At 42.2% G+C, this 20,789-nt stretch overlaps 1 protein-coding gene across 1 annotated transcript in view; it reads left to right on the top strand.

Annotated features, from left to right (window-relative positions):
• Positions 1-20,789, top strand: part of LOC133405362 (neurobeachin-like) — an 82,745-nt gene that overhangs the window by 38,683 nt on the left and 23,273 nt on the right. The window contains exons 9-13 of the mRNA XM_061682233.1: positions 3,891-4,088; positions 4,290-4,423; positions 10,404-10,512; positions 11,947-12,099; positions 13,649-13,817. Coding sequence (XP_061538217.1) covers positions 3,891-4,088; positions 4,290-4,423; positions 10,404-10,512; positions 11,947-12,099; positions 13,649-13,817 — 763 coding nt within the window. The remainder of the gene's footprint in view (positions 1-3,890; positions 4,089-4,289; positions 4,424-10,403; positions 10,513-11,946; positions 12,100-13,648; positions 13,818-20,789) is intronic.

Raw genomic sequence — 20,789 nt, 5'->3', positions numbered from 1 at the left:
ATATAAATATATATATATATATATATATATATATATATATATATATATATATATATATATTTATTTATTTTTTTTAACCAAGATACACATGCTTGCAAAAAATGGTTGACTTTGTGGGCATGCGGAGGCCCCCCAAGTGATACTTTTTTTGGTCCAGGACTACTTTCTATTCCACAGATGTTCCTCATGCTTTGGGCTGTTTAGGCCAACAATGAAGCCTTCTTTTCATCAGCTGAACATGTTCAGCTCTCAACAGTGCATCAGAACCACTAAGGGGACTTGAGGAAGTGGGGTCAATTGGTCCAGCAAACGAGAGGCTTTTAATGGAGCGTGTTGAGTACCTTCTTTTGTTTCACATGTTTTCGCTGTTTTTAATGTAAGCGGTAGCTATTAAAGTTTATTTGAATGATTGACTAAGCATGCCATGGAACCATCTGCACCATGTCGACAACTTCACCGAACAATCAATTCTGCGCCGCTTATCAGAAGGCAACGCTGATAGCGCTGTCGGTTATCGTCAATCTATCGCTTTGAACACTGCACTCTGCTTACCTTTTGGCTTTGTTGTGATACAAACGTTATACACTTTCATTGGCTTTGCTCTTTAATGCTAAATGACTGCCCACTGTCCATTATCATTTGCCATATGGGCATGACAATAAATTCCACTTCACGAGTTTATTGGCAGACTAAGGGCGTTTCTTACTGCTCCATGCAAAAGTTTCTACTGTCCTCGGATGCGTCTGTGACTTGAAAGCTCCTCAGTCACAGCGAGATAATATCAAGGGACGTTGTTGGCCGAATTGACACTGACAGCAGCTTGCCGTCGTCCATCATCAGAGCTATTTTTAGTAACATTAGGCTCTGAAATTGTGGTCAGCAGAGAAATGTGTATCGATTACACAAAGGACGAATAAGATATCGGGACATTTTGATTGGATTGAAAAGACAAAAAAAAATTTTAAAAACATTTTTACCAGATGTCTTATTGCCTGTTATCTCTTTCATGTGTTTTGGAAGTTATGGGATGTTTACAGCCCCAAAGCACTGAGGTAAACTATTGCTCATTGCTTTGGCTCGTCAAAAACAATTAAGCCATTACATTACAGATCCTGTGGTGACGCACGCATGAGCTATTTCTGTCTTCGCCTTATGTCATCATCACCGGAGTCGTTCAAATCAAAATAATAAATGGATGTCTGATTGTCCCTACGTATTTGCTGGTTGTTATAGAAAAAAGATGATCGCCGAGTGACACAATATGAAGAGAACAAGATGATGAGCATAACGATGCAGACCAGTGCATACTTAGGGCCTGATTTATTATTAAAGGTTTGCGATTGCAGAAACGGGCGCAAACTTGATTGCTCACGCAAACGCATGTGGTGGCTGAGCTGCCGACCGGGCCCACCCAGGATTGGATCTGCCAAACTGGCAAAATTGCCGCAGAATTCATTTTGTCTTTTATGGAAGGAGCATATGCAAATAGATTAATTTTACACCGCCTTCGTAATTGATCAAAACCCGTTATTTGCTGTTGTGACGATTTCCCAGATCCGGCCCCACATATTGGGCCGGGATCCACAAAACTCTTTGTACTGTGACATAATCCACGACCAACGATTTGGCCCTACAACAGCAAAATGAAAAGTCAAAAATATTTTTGACCAGAGTAGTTCAGATGCTTCAAACTGCTACCTTTGCACTAGCCTGCATTGTTTTCAATTGATCTTGCACTTTCCTAAAAAGAAAACTAAAAGTTTATGTTCCGCTTTCCGAGAGAGAAAACAAGCTATTGATGTCAAACTTTGCTAAAAAGAAAACAAACCGTACATGTCACACTTTCCTAAATATAAAACAATTAATGTTGCACTGAACAAAAAAAATCCTGACTACCAAACAAGATATTGATAATAATCAATGTTGCTATTTCCTCAAAAGAATACAAAGTATTGATGTTGAAATGTCCGGAGGAAAAAAACAAATGATGCTAAATTTTTCCAAGACAAAAGCAAACAATTGATATTGCACTTTCCTAAATAGAAAAGTTGTTGACTTGCACTTTCTTAATTTTCTTTTACACTTTCCGAAATAGAAAATAAGCTATTGATCATTGATGACTGTTGCTGAGGCGCTTTCCTAAAAAGAAAACAAACTTAATGTCGAACTTCATCAACTTAAAAAATGGATTCTTAAAATTAAAACAATTGATTTTGCACTTCCCTAAAAAGAAAACAAGTTATTGATGTTACACTTTCCTTAAGAGACACGCCATTGATGTGGTACTTGCGTTAAAAAAAGTTGCACTTTCTCAAAAAGAAAAGCTATTGATGATTCCGTGTCCTAAAAAGAAGACAAAGTATTGATTTTCCATTGCCTACTTGTATGGATTGTTATTTCCATTCATTGCAGAGTAAGAAGTTGACTTTAACACATTCACTGCCTTTGACGGCTTTAGAAGTCAAATATCCATGTTAACTGGGAAGGCTGGCAGTGAATGAGTTAAATACAAATAATTTGAGTTACTAGCATTGTCACGGGATAAATTAAAACTCTTTAGTCAAGGTACCACTGTACTGCATTGTATGTATGCCCACATTGGCACACAGCTGTGTTTTAGCAGCCCCATAGACCTTTAGGAAGGTTGGTACTACCACTAAACTGAAGTTGGGCCTCTCCGTACGTACGTTGTCGTTCAGTTCTTGGCCTTGTCAAGTTTATTTTTCCTTGGAGTGCATCACAGGGCTAAACCTCTACAATCAATGGTGGCCTCTGGCAACAGGACAAAACGTGGCCGAATAGACTTTATTTCTTTCTTTATTTTTTTTAATACAACTCTGAGGCCAATGGACTGACTGTTCCTATGCCGCCGGGTGTGTTTCAGCCACAGCTTATGAGATCATTATTTTCACAGAGGGACGGTGCAAGCGTTGCAGAGCAGGCTGCCGGAGCTCGTTACTGGTGTCGTCCCGTCATCCCCGCGAGCCGCGATGTTTTGAAGGATGAGAGGGAATGCACGATGCAATGAGCGTCGGCTTCTGTTCCGTCTTGATCATAGCAGATGAGCACAACAGTTATTGTTAGGCTCCTTTATCAGCCAACTGGAAGACAACGCTGAACGCGGTTTAACACGCGGGCTTGTGTTCTGTTAAAGTCTTGGCGGGGGTTTCTGCAGCCGGGAAGCCATTTTACTGATTAAGTCATTTAGCTTTCGACACCTAATGGGCAAAGGATCAGCCATTTTTATGTTCATGGGCTTTTTAGCTCATCAAGTGTGTTATCGCAGAAATAGAGTGAAATTAGTTTTGTTTCTAAAACATTGTTTTGTTTATTTTTTAACACTTTTTTTTAAAAGAGGTGGAGCGTCAATTACTCGCAGATTTTCACTATTCGCGGCAGTGCTTGTTCCATGATCCACCGCAAATAGTGTGGGTTCACTGTTTGTATGTAAGGGGTCCCAAACATGACCCCAACCCAAATTCCACCCACTAATGCCCCGTGTAAAATAAAATAACCCCGACACCAGTTTCAGTTTTTTTAATGACCATTTTGAGTCTTCACCATGAAAAAGACGGTGTCAGCACACACAGCTTGGAGATTTTATAAAAAAAAAAAAATATCCATCCACATTTTGTTTGCTTGTCAATGTACTTAAGAATTCAACATGGGCCAGCAATTGTATCCCATTTTTCCAATTTGTCAAAGGGTTGATGAGTCGGTACATACAAGGCTATCCAGAAGAAAACTCTGCCGTATGCAAGTGAACATTTCTAATTAAATCACAACCCCCATGAATGCGAGCATGTAATGAAAAGCGCAGAACCAAAAAGCCTCATCTGTCTCTCCCGGTATTTTAATTTCACCCTTGTTTGGTTTCATTTCTTCCCCAGAGCACATTTAAGTTCAAGTCTGAGAGCGACATCCACCTCGCGGAGCATCACAAGCAAGTGTTGTATGACGGCAAGCTGGCCAGCGCCATCGCCCTCGCTTACAACGCCAAAGCCACCGACGCGCAGCTCTGTCTGGAGTCTTCGCCCAAGGAAAACACCTCCATCTTTGTGCACTCGCCCCATGCGCTTATGCTTCAGGTCAGTAAAAATAGCTCAGTCTCCTATAGAGCATTTCAAAATGTTTGTAAACAGTCTGCGCCAGGGGGCGACTGACATGCCACGCATTCAAACTGCGGTGGCAGAGAAGAAGGATAAAATCATCATTCGAGCCATAGAAGAGAAAACTCCAGTAGCGTGTGTGTTGAATTTTAATGCATCTTCTTATCGTGGTCTTTCCAGGATGTGAAAGCCACGGTGACTCACTCTATCCACCGGGCCATCCACTCCATCGGCGGCATCCAGGTTCTCTTCCCCCTGTTTGCTCAGCTGGACTACCAGCAGTTGAATGATAGCCAAGTGGAGACCGCCGTATGGTGAGAACCTGACACAACCTGACAACAGTTAATATGTGACATCATGTGCTGCCTCTGTGGGAGAAAACGCAATCGAAGCTTTACGAGCCCTCGCAAAATGTCACTTGATTTATTGTGAGTCTGTTGTTTGAAAGAAAAATGTCGTTAGAGGGTCGGGGTTGAACCGACGAGTCGATGCGTCGACTTTACCGCTCTGTAAAGACGGTTATAGCTTGAGGTCGATGAAGCGCCAGTCGTTTTCTGGCAACACAACGGAAGCCTCGCTGAAATCAACAGGGGGGGGGGGGGGTTAGTGGAGCAAACTAGCAGCGGTGTCGCCATGCGTGTGCCAATATTCTACTATTAATGAGACCAGTAGCGCCGTCACTTGCAAAATATATGTCTATCGTCAAATATAATAATGCTCGCCCCTCTGAAAAGGCAACTACTAACACTCGCTGACGAGTAGCCTTCAATCTTCACGTTAGCTGTCAACAACGAATTCACCTTGCTGTAACAGTGAAATGACAGACGATAAGCTGTAGTAGGCGATCAATAACTTCTTTATTGTAAAAATGAACGGTTAATGTCACCAAAGAAAACATCCGACTAGCGTTTCTCTCAAGCGACAGCCTTTATCCCGCAAACACAGGTTCGCAATCCTCTTCCTCCTTCCACTGGCCCCGCCCGCCGACTCTCACTCATCCAATCATAAAATAACCCACGGACGGTCGGATATTATGAAACTCTACCATTCACGTAACACAACTGCCGGTTTTCTACAAAACATTATGGCATTATGGAAGCGCAACACAGCATGCTGACGACTGAAAAGAAATATCATTGATTGTCGTCGATTAAACGATGAATCGGAATTGACTCGACTGTTATCGCCTTAGCCTCAACTACAAAAAAATCTGAAGTTGCCAAAGTTGTTAAGTCGGCATCACTGAGAAGCCCTCACGTCATCACCAGGCCTTAGCTCCGCCCCCACTCGTCATGGTAACAGAATCGATACTCGAAATTTGCACGAGGCAGAACTTCTTCCCGAAACACAACGAAAATGTAACGAGTAAGTGTGATGAGTTATCCATTATTTTGACAGAAGAACGTCCGAGAACTTTAATTAAGACACCCCGCAACCTTTTTAATTTGTAGGAACAGAAGCATAACATTTAGTTTTTAAGATTAATTAAGATTAATTGCCTGTGAAATAGGAGTGCATGGCTGCTCAGTATAATGTGAACCATAGATAATCTAATTCATATGACATAATTGTTTGTAGCTGAAAGCATAGTGGCTAACGACTGGCATGAAAATGCTTGCCAACGCATGGCATCTTCAAAGGTTGAGCAGTTTTTAATTTTATTTCGTTTTATTATACTGCCACTTAAAGCAGCAACTTGGTTGTTTGACTTTGAAGGTTTCGCTCGACATAACTTTGCAAAGTAATAACATTGCCGCCGCTACCTGTCTCCATTCTGAGCTGGCCGCTCCAAAGCTGGGCCCACTGGGCTCTGGAGGGCGTCAGAGCTCTGATCTGATTCCATGTTGGTCCAACGCCAGATAGTTTGACCAGAAAGCCGCAGCGGTGGCCTGCCCGCTTCAACGGCACGGACCCCGCAAGCCGGAGCGCCCTGCCCCTGCCTCTGAAGTCGTCTCTTACCTCTGCTCTCTGTCTGTCCTGCCGGCTCTGCCATTTGGAGAATCTTTCCATAACACACTACTGGATAAACAGCGCTGGGAAAAATAAAATAAAATTCTCCCCAAAATAATCACTGGATCTTTTGGGGTATTTTGACCTTTTTTTTTTTTTTTTTTTTTACAAAGACTGTATTATTCATTGGAAGTTAGGAGTTTTGTTGTCATTAGTTGATAGAATCAAACACAATTGTTAATTTCATTCAAATATTGTATATACTAAATATATACTATACTAAAATCTGTGAAACTGACATTTTTTCAGTTGTCTCTCCATTTTTCCAGAGCTGTACATACTATATTGTATATACTGCATATTTAAATGTACATAAGATCAGTTTAAAATCAGCCCTTGCATGGAATGTAATACCGATAAGGCAATAGCAGCAAAATCCAAACGTTACAATTAATATAAAGGTAATGATGTCAAAATGTATTAAATAGTCCCAAACCAAGCCCAACTGGAACCCTATTCCTAACTCTGACCCTATCAGAGTTGCTCTACGCCAATGTTGCTCCACGATTGAGTTTTAACATTAACCAACCCTGTCCCAAACTTTAACCCAAATTGTGACTTAATTTAGCGTCATTAGTGCTTGTCATTGTGTGGACGTAGAACTTCGTGGATGATGTTCCACTCCAGCCCTGTTGGTGGCGGTCGTGAGCATTTCAAGTGATTAAAAGCTTTCGAAACGTTGAAGCTGCTATCCTCTTTTGTGAGTTGAAGTACATTGTTCATACAGTTTTATGTTTGAAATCTTTGTGTTTAATACATTTACAATGTAGTAAAAAAAAAAAAAAAAGTGTTTTAAAGCAGTAAGTTTAAATGTCTTTAAAGCGGGTACAACTAAAAGTGTTCTCTTTATGGGGTCTCTCCATATGGCCTGACTAAATTGATGTCCTCCTCTAAGGTCAACATCTGTTTTTGCCTCAAAGATGGGATCAGAGCAAAATGTTTACATTAGACATGGTTTTGGCCTTAGCCCAAAATTGGCGAGTTTTTCAACAAATAACAGAGCATGGGTTCCCCCAAAAAGTCAGTGAATTTGGTGACTAAGCAAATGTCGACCCACAAATATGCGGGGCTTCATTGTGTCACCCTTAAATGTTATTGGATAAATTGTTTTTGCACAATCCTGCACACAAACAACCTGCATCCAAACAAACAAAGTAGCACACAAAGAAGTTGATAAACAAATAAACCACACGACATGAAAGCCCCCTTTCTTGCATTCGGCGGAAGTAATCGTTTCCAGCGATTTTTTTCCTCTCTGATTGCATGCAATTTGTAAAAGCGTGTCGACACTCGTACTCAATGAGCGGCTTGGCGTCACACACACAGATGAGGCAACGCTCCCGCGGAGTGACTTTGTATGCGTGGAGCGCATCTCTGGGCCAGCCTGCGCCGGAGCGATTGTGTCGTTGTTGTTGTTGTGCTTGAGCGGAGGCCACCAGAGGATGCCAGGCAAAGCCGATTACGGAGCGTCGCCTGGCACCGCTGTCACTCAGCCAAAGGCTTCAATGCAACAATGGAAAAGGCACCTTTAGCCGACCTTTGGTGGCTCCTCGGACGCATTTTACAAACACATTAAACCCTTACGATGACCTTCTCCAGACCTCTCACATATTGCGAACATAATCCTCTTTGCCAGAGAGTCAATCGGGTTCAGTATTACCTTCGTTTATCGAGTCTTTTATGACTGGTTTAGTGTGTTCAAAAGGGTTGAGAGATGGTGCATCAATGGTAAGTATTGAACAAAACACCCATCCAGTGATGTGTTGCTATCTACAGTGGCTACAGAAAGTATTCAGACAACCTTACATTTTTCACTCTTTGTTATATTGCAGCCATTTGCTAAAATCATTTAAGTTCATTTTTTCGCACATTAATGTCCCCGTAGCACCCCATATTGACAGGAAAAAAAAAACGGAATTGTTGATTTATGAAAAAAGAAAAACTGAAATATCACACAGGCATAAGTATTCAGACCCTTTGCTCAGTATTTAATAGAAGCACCCTTTTGAGCTAATACAGCCATGAGTCTTTTTGGGAATGATGCAACAAGTTTTTCACACCTGGATTTGGGGATCCTCTGCCATTACTCCTTGCAGATCCTCTCCAGTTCTGTCAGGTTGGATGGCGAATGTTGGTGGACAGCCATTTTCAGGTCTTTCCAGAGATGCTCAATTGGGTTTAAGTCAGGGCTCTGTCTGGGCCATTCAAAAACAGTCACGGAGCTGTTCTGAAGCCACTCCTTCGGTATTTTAGCTGTGTGCTTAGGGTCATTGTCTTTTTTTAAAGATGAACCTTCGGCCCATTCTGAGATTCTGAACACTCTGGAGAAGGTTTTCATCCAGGATATCCCTGTACTTGGCCGCAGTCATCTTTTCTTCGATTGCAACCAGTCTTCCTGTCCCTGCAGCCGCAAAACACCCCCACAGCATGATGCTGCCACCACCACGTTTCACTGTTGGGTCTGTATTAGACAGGTGATGAGCAGTGCCTGGTTTTCGCCACACATGCCACTTGGAATTAAGGCCAACAATTTCTATCTTGGTCTCATCAGACCAGAGAATCTTATTTCCCACCATCTTGAGAGTCCTTCAGGTGTTTTTTTTTTTAGCAAACTCCATGCGGGCTTTCATGTGTTTCACTGAGGAGAGGCATCCGTCGGGCCACTCTGCCATAAAGCCCCGACTGGTGGAAGGCTGCAGTGATGGTTGACTTTCTAGAACTTTCTCCCGACTGCATCTCTGGAGCTCACCCACAGTGATCTTTGGGTTCTTCTTTACCTCTCTCACCAAGGCTCTTCTCCCCAGATTGCTCAGTTTGGCCGGACGGCCAGCTCTACGAAGGGTTCTGGTCATCCCAAACGTCTTCCATTTCAGGATTAGGAACCTTAAGAGCTATTTTTTTTATAACCTTGGACAGCACCGAAGTTAAATATATGAGTGTCACAGCAAAGGGTGTTAATACTTATGGCTGTGTGATATTTCTTTTTTAATAAATCAGCAAAAATGTCAACAATTGCGTTTTTTTTTCTGTCAATATGGGGTGCTGTGTGTACATTAATTAGGAAAAAATGAACTTCAATGATTTTAACAAATGGCTGCAACATAACAAAGTGAGTGAGTAAAAAATTTAAGGGGGTGTGAAAACTTTCCGTACCCATTGTATATTATCCTAAACCTATCCCTACCGCCAACTCCGACCATACCCTTACCATGTTGTCCTACAAATGAGTTTTAATGCTTAACTTCCCTTGAAAGAAACTCTTTTTTTAAATTTTGTACTCCCTACCGAAAACAACAAAAAAGCAGATCATTGATGTTGCACTTTCCTAAAAAGAAAACAATCAATGTTATGCTTTTCTGAAAAGAAAACAATTGCTGTTGCACCCCCCCCCCCCCCGCCCAAAAAAAGCTATTGATGCTTTTTCATATTACAATTGGTGTTGCAATTTCCCAAAAAGAAAACCAACAAATAATGTTGATGTTTCAGAAAAAATATATATAGTTTACACATCCTTAAATCAAGGCAATTAGTGTTGCACTTTCCTTAATTGAAAACAAAAAATAAGATCTCACTTTCCTAAAAAAAAAAAAAGAAGAAAAAAAACCAGTTGATGTTACACAAGGAAGAATATTGGTCTTTCCTAAAAAGAAAACAAACAATTGATGTTATACAATCCCAAAAATAAGACAATCGTTATAGCACTTTCCTAGCTTTCTTTTTTTAAGTCTAAAAATGATTCAGAAAAAAAATATGTAGCACTTTCCTCAAAAGGAAAACTATTGGTGCTGTACTTTCATAAATAGAAAACAATCAAATGCCCTTATCCCAAAAACAAGCAATTGATGGCAATTGAAGGCAATTTGTTCTGACTTTCCCAAAAAGAAAGCACATTTTTCACTTTCCTAAAAAGAAAACAAAAATAGAAAGCGAAGTTGCACACGTTCTTAAAAAAGTAGTCAGTTGGTGTTGCTCTTTGCTAAAAAGAAAAGTTATTGAAGCACTTTCCTTGTTATAAAGCAATTGAGATTGCAGTTTTAAAAGGAAGACAAATGACGTTGCACTTTCCTTAAAAGAAGATAAACTTTTAATACTGCACATTCCCAAAAAGAAAGCAAGGTATTGATGTTTCACTTTGAAAAGAATAAAGAAATCAAGAAAAGATGACAAACAATTGCTATTTGAGTTATGTTATTAAAGGTTTATTTATTGTTGGATTTTACTGTATGCAGTATTTTGTTTCCCATGAAGAATAAACAACTGTTCTCTGCTTTCTTCTTTTGTCAGTGCCACCCTGCTGGCCTTTCTGGTGGAGCTGCTGAAGAGCTCCGTTGCCATGCAAGAGCAGATGCTGGGAGGAAAGGGCTTTTTGGTCATCGGCTACCTGCTTGAAAAGGTAACGCAAGCATTTGTCTTCGTGTTTTCACGCGCTTGTGATGCAGGCTCCCCAGAATGCATCCTGAGAAATCACACCACTTTGTCACTCAGCGCCTCGCCAGCTGACAGCAAGTAACACACAGGCACCAAGGAAGTGCCCTCCCCCCCCCCCCCCCCCCCCCCGCGCCCCCCCCCGCCCCATTCCTCGTTCGCGACCTGCTGCCAGGTTTCACACCCTGACGTATGGCTCCATCTGCTCAAGATATGATTAAACCGCCACCTTTGCTTCTCCCGTACCCTCATTTATATCTTTGCCGGATCCCCAGCAGGGCAGAGAACAGGTGTCAGCAAGGCGCTTGTGAACATTCTATGCAAAGTCAAAATTATTTTTTCTTAATCAGAAATACAGTAGGTGCATACATCCATTCATTAACAGTGACAACCTGTAATTTCACAGTGGCTGGGTATTGAATGTAAAGCATGCAGCTCAACACATTTCCTTGATTGATTTATAAATACATGAATTAACATGACAACATTTTCAATGCAGTGCTCCCTTGACCAAACGTTGGGAGCGAGCTTCATATATGAGTCAAGTGAAAAACACATTGGAGCAATTCAGGTGGTATAACGCCCTGGCATGTGGGCAAGGCGAGCCACCGTCACCCCATGAGCGTTCAGCTGTACACTGAACTGGACAAACAGGAACTGCTGTCGCCCACAGCTCACACCCTTGAGCTCGCGCACAGACTGAACAGCCAACCCGACTCCAGCTTCACTGTAACCAACTGGGCCACGCCCCATAAAGGCACACCAGTACGTCGGTAATTGCACTTTTTGAAAGCAGTGTATTTCTTGACATGCTCGTTGATTATTATTGCATAGTTTTATACCATACAGTTCTGGTTTTCTTTATTAAAAATGCAAACAAATTGTTTTGGGGTGCTGCGACAGAATATTTTAAAATGGGTAAAATTGATTTGATATACGAGTCAACAAAGCTGAATTTAGCTGGGTGGTGATAAAGTGCTGCCTCCATGAATGAAAATACAATTGACTCTTCTACTGTCTTAATGGGGGCTCATTTTCATTGTTTATATTTTTATTCACACAACTGCAGTACTTCCGCAAGTAGGAGCCACTCGCCTCGTCGCAACGCCCTAGCTATAACCCGGTTGTGATAGTGACAAAGCCATACTTGGCATTGGCTCCAAGGTGAGTAGTGGCTCCTTTGCATGAGACAGAAGCGCTCACTCAAAACAGGCTAGCCTTGAATAAGTGGGGGTTCACTTTTATTGCTGGTAACTTTTAGTTTCATCTTTATTTTTAATCAAACAAAAAAAAAAAGCCAAAGCATTGGAGTCATGTTCCACTTCCCTGCAACGGCCACTATGTGTCCAGTTGTCTTTTTCCGTGCCAGTTGTTGACTTTTTGCCTTTGCGTTCCCCCACAGTCGTCCCGCGCACACATCAGCAGGTCCGTGCTGGAGCAGTTCCTCTCCTTCGCCAAGTATCTGGACGGCCTGCCGTACGGGGCGCCGCTACTCAAACAGCTTTGCGACCACATCCTGTTCAACGCCGCCATCTGGATCCATACCCCCGCCAAGGTGAGCCCGCTCGGGGTAACTGGTGGAGGTCCAAAAGGAGTTATCACAGAAGCAGTGTCGGAAACACTTTTGTCTCCAGAAAGCAGCTGCTGCCGGGACCCGGCATGAATACATATGAGGGGAAATAAATGCTAAATTGTCTGGAGGCTCGCTTGTGACAGTCCTCCAAAGTTGAGCACGGGAAGAGAGAGCGAGAGGGAGAAAAATGAGAGAAACATTGAGGTAATGGAGTGCGTTAGAGCACTTTTAGCTCCATTGGTACCCAGAGCAGCGCCGGCTCCTTCCCTCAGGACGTGCCATGCTATCTCCTGCTGCAGCCAGACGTGTAGGCTAGTGTCAAATGATGGCAGCATGCGGCGTGTATCCGATACACAACACGTATAGGAAGGCAAATCACTGGATCAATGTTTTGGGGATTTTCATTTGTCACGGAAATTACAACTCAAAGGAACATACTTTTAAAATTGGCTTGTACTGTGAACCCTAGCCGTAATTCACAAATTCAGTCATTCTTTTGTTTTTTTGTGCGTATAACCTTCCATCCATCCATTTTTTTTTAAATATATAGTGGTATAGCCTTGAGGTACAAGTTAAATTCGTTCCAAGCTCGTAACTGAAAATCAAAAAATCATGTTTCCTCATTGAAGTGAATGACAATGCAACACATCTATCTCAGCCTCCACCCAAAAAAACAAAAATGTTTGCTTTTTAACAAGACAAAAAAGAACTATGCAATATTGTACTCAATTAAAAAAAAAACAGAGTGACAACATACAAAATAGAATGTAACGAATTAACAGTTTGAGTATCATGATTTAATGCTGCACTCCAATACATTGTGCTGCTCCTTCTGGTGTGCTTGCCTTAGCCACTGGGAGGCAGTATACGTAATACATTAAGTGGCATTAAACAGCTTGAAGCTTCTTTTTTTGATGACTTGTTCTTTATTTGCCAAACTGCCGCTTATCGTGAAGTGAGTTGAATTCAGTTCACTGCCACCATACAGCGCTCGTTTCTCAAGTTCGCGCTCTCAGGTCAAAGCCAAATATCGGCCGAACGACAAATCGTATCTCGAAAAACTTTTAAGTCGAGCCACTTGTATCTCAAGGCACCACTGTATACAACTCTTAATTCTTGGGGTATTTTGACAAAAGCATGCCATTGACACCTGGGAACAGTTTTAAATTGTGGGGGGAAATACGTCGTCTCATTTTTAAATGGATCTGCAGGAACTTGAAATTACAGTTCGACAATCATAGACCTAATCATTTTGTGAAGTGATGGCAAATGTGAATGTAATCAACACAACCAGTGAGGAGGAGGAGGAAAATGACATTTAATCAAAGAAATATGCAATTGCAATAATCTGATTATTATAATTACACGAGCGACTCCATTAAAATGTGGTTTGGGTCTCAGAGAACCCAAGTTCTAGCCATCGAAAATCTCAATCGCGATTGACTTTACCTCTCTATATCTATATGTCTTTAAACTTTTTTTTTTGTGGAAATGTTACATTTCCGACTCGCAACTTGTGTGTCCGCGGCAGATCCAGCTGTCCTTGTACACGTACCTCTCGTCGGAATTCATCAGCACGGCGACAATCTACAGCACCATCCGACGGGGCGGCACGGTGCTCCAGCTCATGCACGCGCTCAAGTACTACTACTGGGCCGTCGACCCGGCCGACGGCAGCGCCATCGTCCCGAAGGGTCTCGGTGAGCACTCGGCAGCATCTCACACACTCCGCTTGCTTACTGGTTCCAACAAGGGAAGCCGCGTCTCAAGTCATTGCGTCAAACAAATAAACACCTTTTCTCGAGTATATGTATGTAAGTGTGTAGCTATTCTATATATCGTATGTCTGTCGACAGTGTCAGTCGGTCGCTCGGTCGGTCTACACATCTATCCATTCATCTGTACTTCTCTAATTACCTCCCTTTGTAGACACTATTCGTCACGTGGCCAATAATGCGTGAACTGCGAATCTCATTGGAACTCAGTTTGCAAACCAAAACAGCAGCACCTACACAGGCACAAAGAAATCCCTCAAAACGTCGCATGTCGGGACCACCCTTAAGCCGAGGTCCCCCGACTACACTGTCTAAACCGAAGGTTCGATTTAAGGAAGCTTGCCGTTTCGGAGTGAGTTAAACATTGCGTTTCAAGTCAGTCACAAAGTTCCAATCAAGCATGTGTTGAAAGTCTCCTTGAACTCACTTTTGTTCTCCATTGCCTTTCTCCTTTTTTTTTTTTTTTCTATTAGCACCCTATCACACATGACTTTTTTTTTTTTTTCCCTCGCTTGATCCCGTGTCATGTGGTAATGTAATCTTCTCCCTGGCGGTGAAACTTTCATCTTGATAGCGTAACACTTGTCATGCCGTCACGGGGAGGGGGGATTTCTTCCATTGTTAGCGGCACGCTTCACTGCTAATTTCTTGCAATAAATTAGCCTCTGATAGGGCGGGATGAAGATGGATTCCCACGGGCCGTGCCTGAGATGAGTCAAGGCCTATATTCCCTGAATTGATTCCCTGCTAATAATGGTGGTGACCTTTTTAGCTTCGGGTTAGCCGGGCGATGCTGACTCCACACTCGCAGCTTCACAAACGAGGTCTTTATTCTTTTATAATGCCCGTACAAAAAGAAACTTACATGATGGAAGCTCATAAAGTACGACGTTTTTGGGTCCACAGGTGCAATTTAGCTTGCGTACCTACTTTTTATTTCCAATTTGGAAGTGCTGCAGTACAAGATCCTCATCTGTAACAGCTTAAGCTCCACCTGGGAAAACACAATAAAGAGAGCGCGATCAAAATTCTGCCAATACGAAGTTAATTAAAGCGGCGACGAGCGGGCCATCGCAGAGCCACAGAATTCGCCCAATTGTTCATTTTTGGGCGTGGGTGAACGAGACTTATTTGTGAATCCTGTTATAATTGACATTTTCCACCAAATTTCGTGCCGTTGGATGAACTGGTGTCCGGGGCTACAGCGAACATCTCGCTTTGTCTCACAGCAAATTGATAATACAATATCAGAGGGGAGAGAGAAGTACAAGGTTTACCTTCTTATCGTCACACTAAAACAAAAGATTCTTCAGTATATGGTTATAATTAACAGAGAATACATTTTATGAATGCAAAGGCATATATTTTTCTCACACCCATCTGTATAGGATACTCGTTTCGGGGCTTATTTGGGCAATTTCCTTAGTAGGAGTTTAGTTTGCCCTTCATCTTGTTTCATTGTCATACCTGACAACTTTTCAATGTTCTTGATGTCCATCTTGAGTTCTGTGCCTTACTTGTTTTCCATTGATTTTTCTTCTTCCCTTGTGGGATTGCCTCATGTAAGTGTCATATTTGTCAAAAGGACAAATGTTGCTACATGGCTTGGACTGTGGTTCCGCCTGAGACGATACCAAACATGACAAAGTAATTAAACCCACCAGAGTGTGTGGACTCCACTGGAAGGTTGAGCGAATACCGTCTATTAAAAAAAAAAAAAAAAAAAAAAGAATGTGTTTGAGGTGGACGAGATTATAGGGTTTCACGTTCACACTAAGAAGTGCGAACCGCGTCGGCCTATGCGGTGCGATGAGACGACAAATATCACTTTTTAGCGCGCTCCTACAATTTAAGGTTCAGTTAACGGGGAGCCAATCAAAGACGCAATCAAAGCTTTTCTTTCCTGGGAAGAGGAACAGTTTGAATGATATTTAAAATGAATCTGCTGGCAGTGAATTCTCCAATAGATGAAAGATTTGGAAATCAAAAAAAAAAAATTACAAAAAAAAAAAACACAGTAAAGTAAAAATGATAAAATATTTTATTTTTTAGGAAGGTGCAACATCAATAGTTTGTCTTCTTTTGAGGAAACAAATGTCACAGAAAAGGACAACGGTAACGTCATTTCTTCCCCCCCCCCGGCAAAATTCTGCATAAGTAGTTTGTCTGTTTAGGAAACGAAAGATGCAGACAGGGACAACAGTAACACATTTAATGATGTATACAATTGTCTTTTCTTTTTTGGAAAGTGCAGCATAAATAGTTTGTCTTTGTCATTTAGGAGTCGAACAACACAGAAGAGTGCAACAGTAATAAATGCAATATATAATCGCTTGAATATTTTCTTATTAGGGAAGTGCACCATCGATGCTTTTTCCTCTTTTTAGGAAAGGCGGAATTTAGACAAAGGCAATTGTAACAAATATTTAATGACATAGAACCGCCGAAATGTTTTCTTTTTAGGAAAGAGGAAAAAACATACAGACAAAGACAGTGTTAACACACGTTTGATAATGCACAACTACCTAAATCGTATTTATTTTTTTATTTTTTTTGTAAAGAGCAATATCAGTAGGTTGTGTTCCTTTCGAAGAAACAAGCAGCGTAGGCTGGGGCAACATTAGAAATTGTTCAAAAATATTCAACAGTTTAATCTTTGCTTTTTAGGAAAGTGCGACATTCATAGTTTGAAGTGGAGTCCGCACATTCTCGTTCTTAGTGGTCAGTTGTCTCTTGTGAATAAGAGCAGATGGACGGCATACGGATCCCGCGCAAAGATTTACGGGACTTGATTGGTTTTCCTCCCAGCGTGCTCTCCAATTAAGCCTCTTTAATGTGGAGTCCTTTTTAAACAAAGGCTGAAAAAGACGGCGTTCGACGTGGAGACCAATCTCAAAATGGATCGCTTTCTGCCTGCGGGTCATTCTGCGCGCGGACCCCCGGCGCCATTAATCCTCAGCTTGATTTGGCAGCTCCGTCATTGTCGACTGAGAAATGACCAAACAAAGGCGCTTAAAAAGAGAGAGTAGAGCAGGTAATGAAGTGTTCAATTATGGGGACACGGGGAGGACGGCGAACCGCCCTCCCCGCCTCAGGTTTTTAATAGCGAGGGCTTTCAAATTAAAGCCGTATATCATTCCGTTATGTGCAAAAAGCACTGCGGCCGCTCTGAGAGACGCCGAGACCTCTTTTGGTTCCTTTGAGCCAACAGATAGTCTGTCTTAATCAATAGCCCCCTGCCTTTGTTCTCGCACCCCTCGCCCGGTAATGACCAATGAAAAGCTGTTTTTCTCGTCATCGCGCCTCTCTCGCTCTCTCTTTCTGGCTTTCCTGCGCACCACTTTCCTGCCTCAGAGGGCGAATGGCACTTGAAGGCTCGCACTTGAAATTATGCGCGCCCTCAACCCGATGGATTACCCTCACTGAAGGCGCACGCGACTGATTGCTGTGCTTTTTCAAAAGTGCGCCTGCTTGAGACGTCCAGTATTTACACCTTCAAAGTCGCGAGAAGCCCGTGTTATGGAAAGGAATAACAGCATTATTGTCGTTTATTTTTTCATTTTTATTTTTTAAATTAAGGGAAGATAAAAGTATGCAGTATGCAGGTTTGAGAGATTGGGTGGGCGTGTGTATCAAACGATAAAGTCTCAAGAACCCCTGCGCTAAAATTGAACAGGACGTAGGCCTTTTTGCTTTGGAGCGGTCATTTCCAGCAAATTCCACGGTACGCCTTCAACTGGGTTATCTCAAACCACAACCATTTAACCAAACACACACTACTTAGAGACACAGCAGTGGATTTCCTCCCCCCAAAAACATTCAGTTGTGTTTAACTTTAAAGCACAATGCGATTGCATTTCATCTTTCGGAACAGATTGGCTTCCAAATATTTATTGTTAAGGTACAATTGTTATTTAAATTGTACGTGCAATGCCATTTATGTAATAGAATGATTTTATTTCCCCATATTTCTGCACAGCGTTGTCTTTCAAACTGCGCATAATTTTACAGTAGCTTCAACGTTTTTTTTTCAATTCAATAATTTAGTCTTTTTTTTTTTTTTTTACTTTTCAAGTCGTACACTACATGTTTTAACTAGAGTTCACGTGAATTGAACTTTTAAGTGCAATAGATTTGCATTGATTTTTAAAAAGGGTCGCTTTTGAAACATTTAATGAGGTATACATACTGTATTATACTTTGAACTTCTTTAAGCGCAGTGTTCAAACATTTTTAGGTGACTCCTTAGGCCCACTCTGCTATTCTAGATTCATTTTGGTCATTATAGTGGTACTTATCATCGTGGTAATTCGGCCAAAAAAGCCCCAATCAGAAACCGGTAGACAGGTGACCGATGTTAAATTGTGAAGCTTGTTCTGCTCCGTGCGTAGTAGCTAAAGATTTTACGATTGCGACAGTGGAACAAATGAATTAATTCTGACGTAGCCAATTGTGTTCCACGCTGGTGCTTCCGCTGTGCAGGACAGTTGATGCGCGCCCCTTTAAAGCCACTGCAGGATGTTTGATTTATGTCCATGCCGTGACATGACAACCATCCGTCATGAACCCAAGGAGATGACTGCATCGATCACAGGGAAATAAATCATTTTTCAATAAACTCCCCCGTGCCCTTGGGTGATGCGGGGAGCGCCGTATAATCTGCCACCGGGAGAAACGAGAGCCGCGCTGAGCTGTTGAACATAATTGCTTGTGAATAACTCCAACGCATTGGCGGGCGGTAATAACGCTCTTATCAGCTCTTCCCTGTCACACTCTCGTCTGCGCGCAGAGTTTTTCCTCCTCTCTATTAATCACCGTCAAGATACTTAGCCGTTAGCCCCGTCCTCAGGGAGCCTCGTCATTGATTACCGTTGTCAGAGCTGTGCGGCTGTCGGCTCTGCGGCTACAAGAGCGGGCGAGGCGGTGCCGTTCACGGGCCGATGGGGTCGGTGTACCCGCCCCCATCGGCCTCGGCTCCTCGGCTTCGCCCGTTCGCTGGCACCGGATGGCCCTGCGGACGCTCACGTCTTTGTCTACACCGGAGGTCTCTAAAGCCACGCCTGGTCTAATCATAAATGGTGGCCTCCAACAGGAGATTACAAACATCTCACAATATTGAAATACATCACACTTCTTTACACTTTGAATGCAATGAAAAAAAAGTACTTTTGATATATTAAATTGATATACAATTAACTCAATGCAATAGAATTCTGAACAAAGCCCGTTCTTTCTATTTGGAGATAGATACTGTAAATGAGGGCATATTTAGGTTGCCAGTTGTTATCAGCGGCTCATTCTGTATTTCATAAGGGTAGCCGCTCACCTTGTCTGTGCCACACCGGCAGAGTTGGGTAGTAACGCGTTACATATACTTCGTTACGTTGACTCAAGTAGCATTTTGGCTCAATTGAACTTGTCAAAGTAGTTTTAATACTGCATACATTTTACTTTTACCCGAGTATTTATGTTAAGAAGAAATGGTACTTTTACTCTGTTACAATGATCTAAATGCCGCTCGTTACTTTTGTTGATCAATTATTGCTGTTTAGACTTCCACATTGGGTGCTGTTTGTTCCAATCCAATTGAAGTGCTCGTGACGCTTAAAGTCTCCTTCACCAATGAAGTCACATGACCTCTCACAATGTCTTCTATTGGGCTTCCCAGGCATAGCTATTATCACAAGATGAGCCAGTCCGGCTAACCGACGTGCATGTTGGGGAGGTCGTCATTACCATTGAAGGCAACGGTGCGCGATTCGTGTTTACATTTAGATGAAGAAAAACAACAGCGAAGATGTATTTTAGTATTTTTCTGGCACTGTCTGCCCAACTGTGGACTTTTCATCCCACCTCTAACTTGAGAAAACACATTGCAGCAAATTGCAGATGTTTTGTTGTCGTTTTGGCTGTGGATATTAGCCCAGATTTGCTCTATTATATCACAAGTAACTGTGAAACATGCATCACTTGAGGTACATGCTTTTATTTTATTTTTAGTTTATTGATGTTTGTGCTCTGTTTTAAAAAAAATGATACACGCCATTTACTCAGAATTTGTAGTTTTTTCAGTGTACGTTTTACTTGTACTCAAGTAATTTTTTTGGAGGAGTACTTTTGAAATTTACTTGAGTCACATTATTGTCAAGTAACAGCACTCTTTCTTGAGTATTGAGTAATATTTCGCTACTCTAGCCACCTTTGCACACAGTGTACGGATCTCTGCAATTACGCGTCATTCTATCCATGCGAGACTGTGAGTGTGTCGCATTTAAAGGGAATGACAGAAGCCGCTTTGATTCGTCGACGTCTCTCTTTTAGATAGACATTTAGGTGCGCTGGTCCACGAAAATGACCAACACCCGCTTCGGTGCAGAGTTACGCCATGCGCTGTGCCGGATTTATGCCAGTCACGAAAATAGAGCCTTACGTGTGTGTTGTGCTGTGTTTTTCATCACCAGTCAAATCAGTTAAGATCGTTGTGTGTCCCAGGCTTAACCTGCATATTCGCTTTGAAGTCAACAACAGCTGAATTATTTTGATTGACATGATTAATGAGGAACGGCACGGTGGACGATGGGTGAGAGCGTCTACCTCACAGTTCTGAGGACCGGGGTTCAATCCCCGCCTGTGTGGAGTTTGCACGTTCTCCCAGTGCCTGCGTGGGTTTTCTCCCACATCCCAAAAACATGCACGGTAGGTTAATTGACGACTCTAAATTGCCCGTAGGTGTGAATGTGAGTGCGAATGGTTGTTTGTTTGTATGTGCCCTGCGATTGGCTGGCAACCAGTTCAGGGTGTACCCCGCCTCCTGCCCGATGATAGCTGGGATAGGCTCCAGCACGCCCTCGACCCGTGTGAGGAGAAGTGGCTCAGAAAATGGATGGATGGATGATT

The sequence above is a fragment of the Phycodurus eques genome, chromosome 7 (assembly GCF_024500275.1).
Source record: "Phycodurus eques isolate BA_2022a chromosome 7, UOR_Pequ_1.1, whole genome shotgun sequence".
NCBI classification, from domain to species: Eukaryota; Metazoa; Chordata; class Actinopteri; order Syngnathiformes; family Syngnathidae; genus Phycodurus; species Phycodurus eques.
This window is presented reverse-complemented; position numbering and strand designations above follow the sequence as displayed.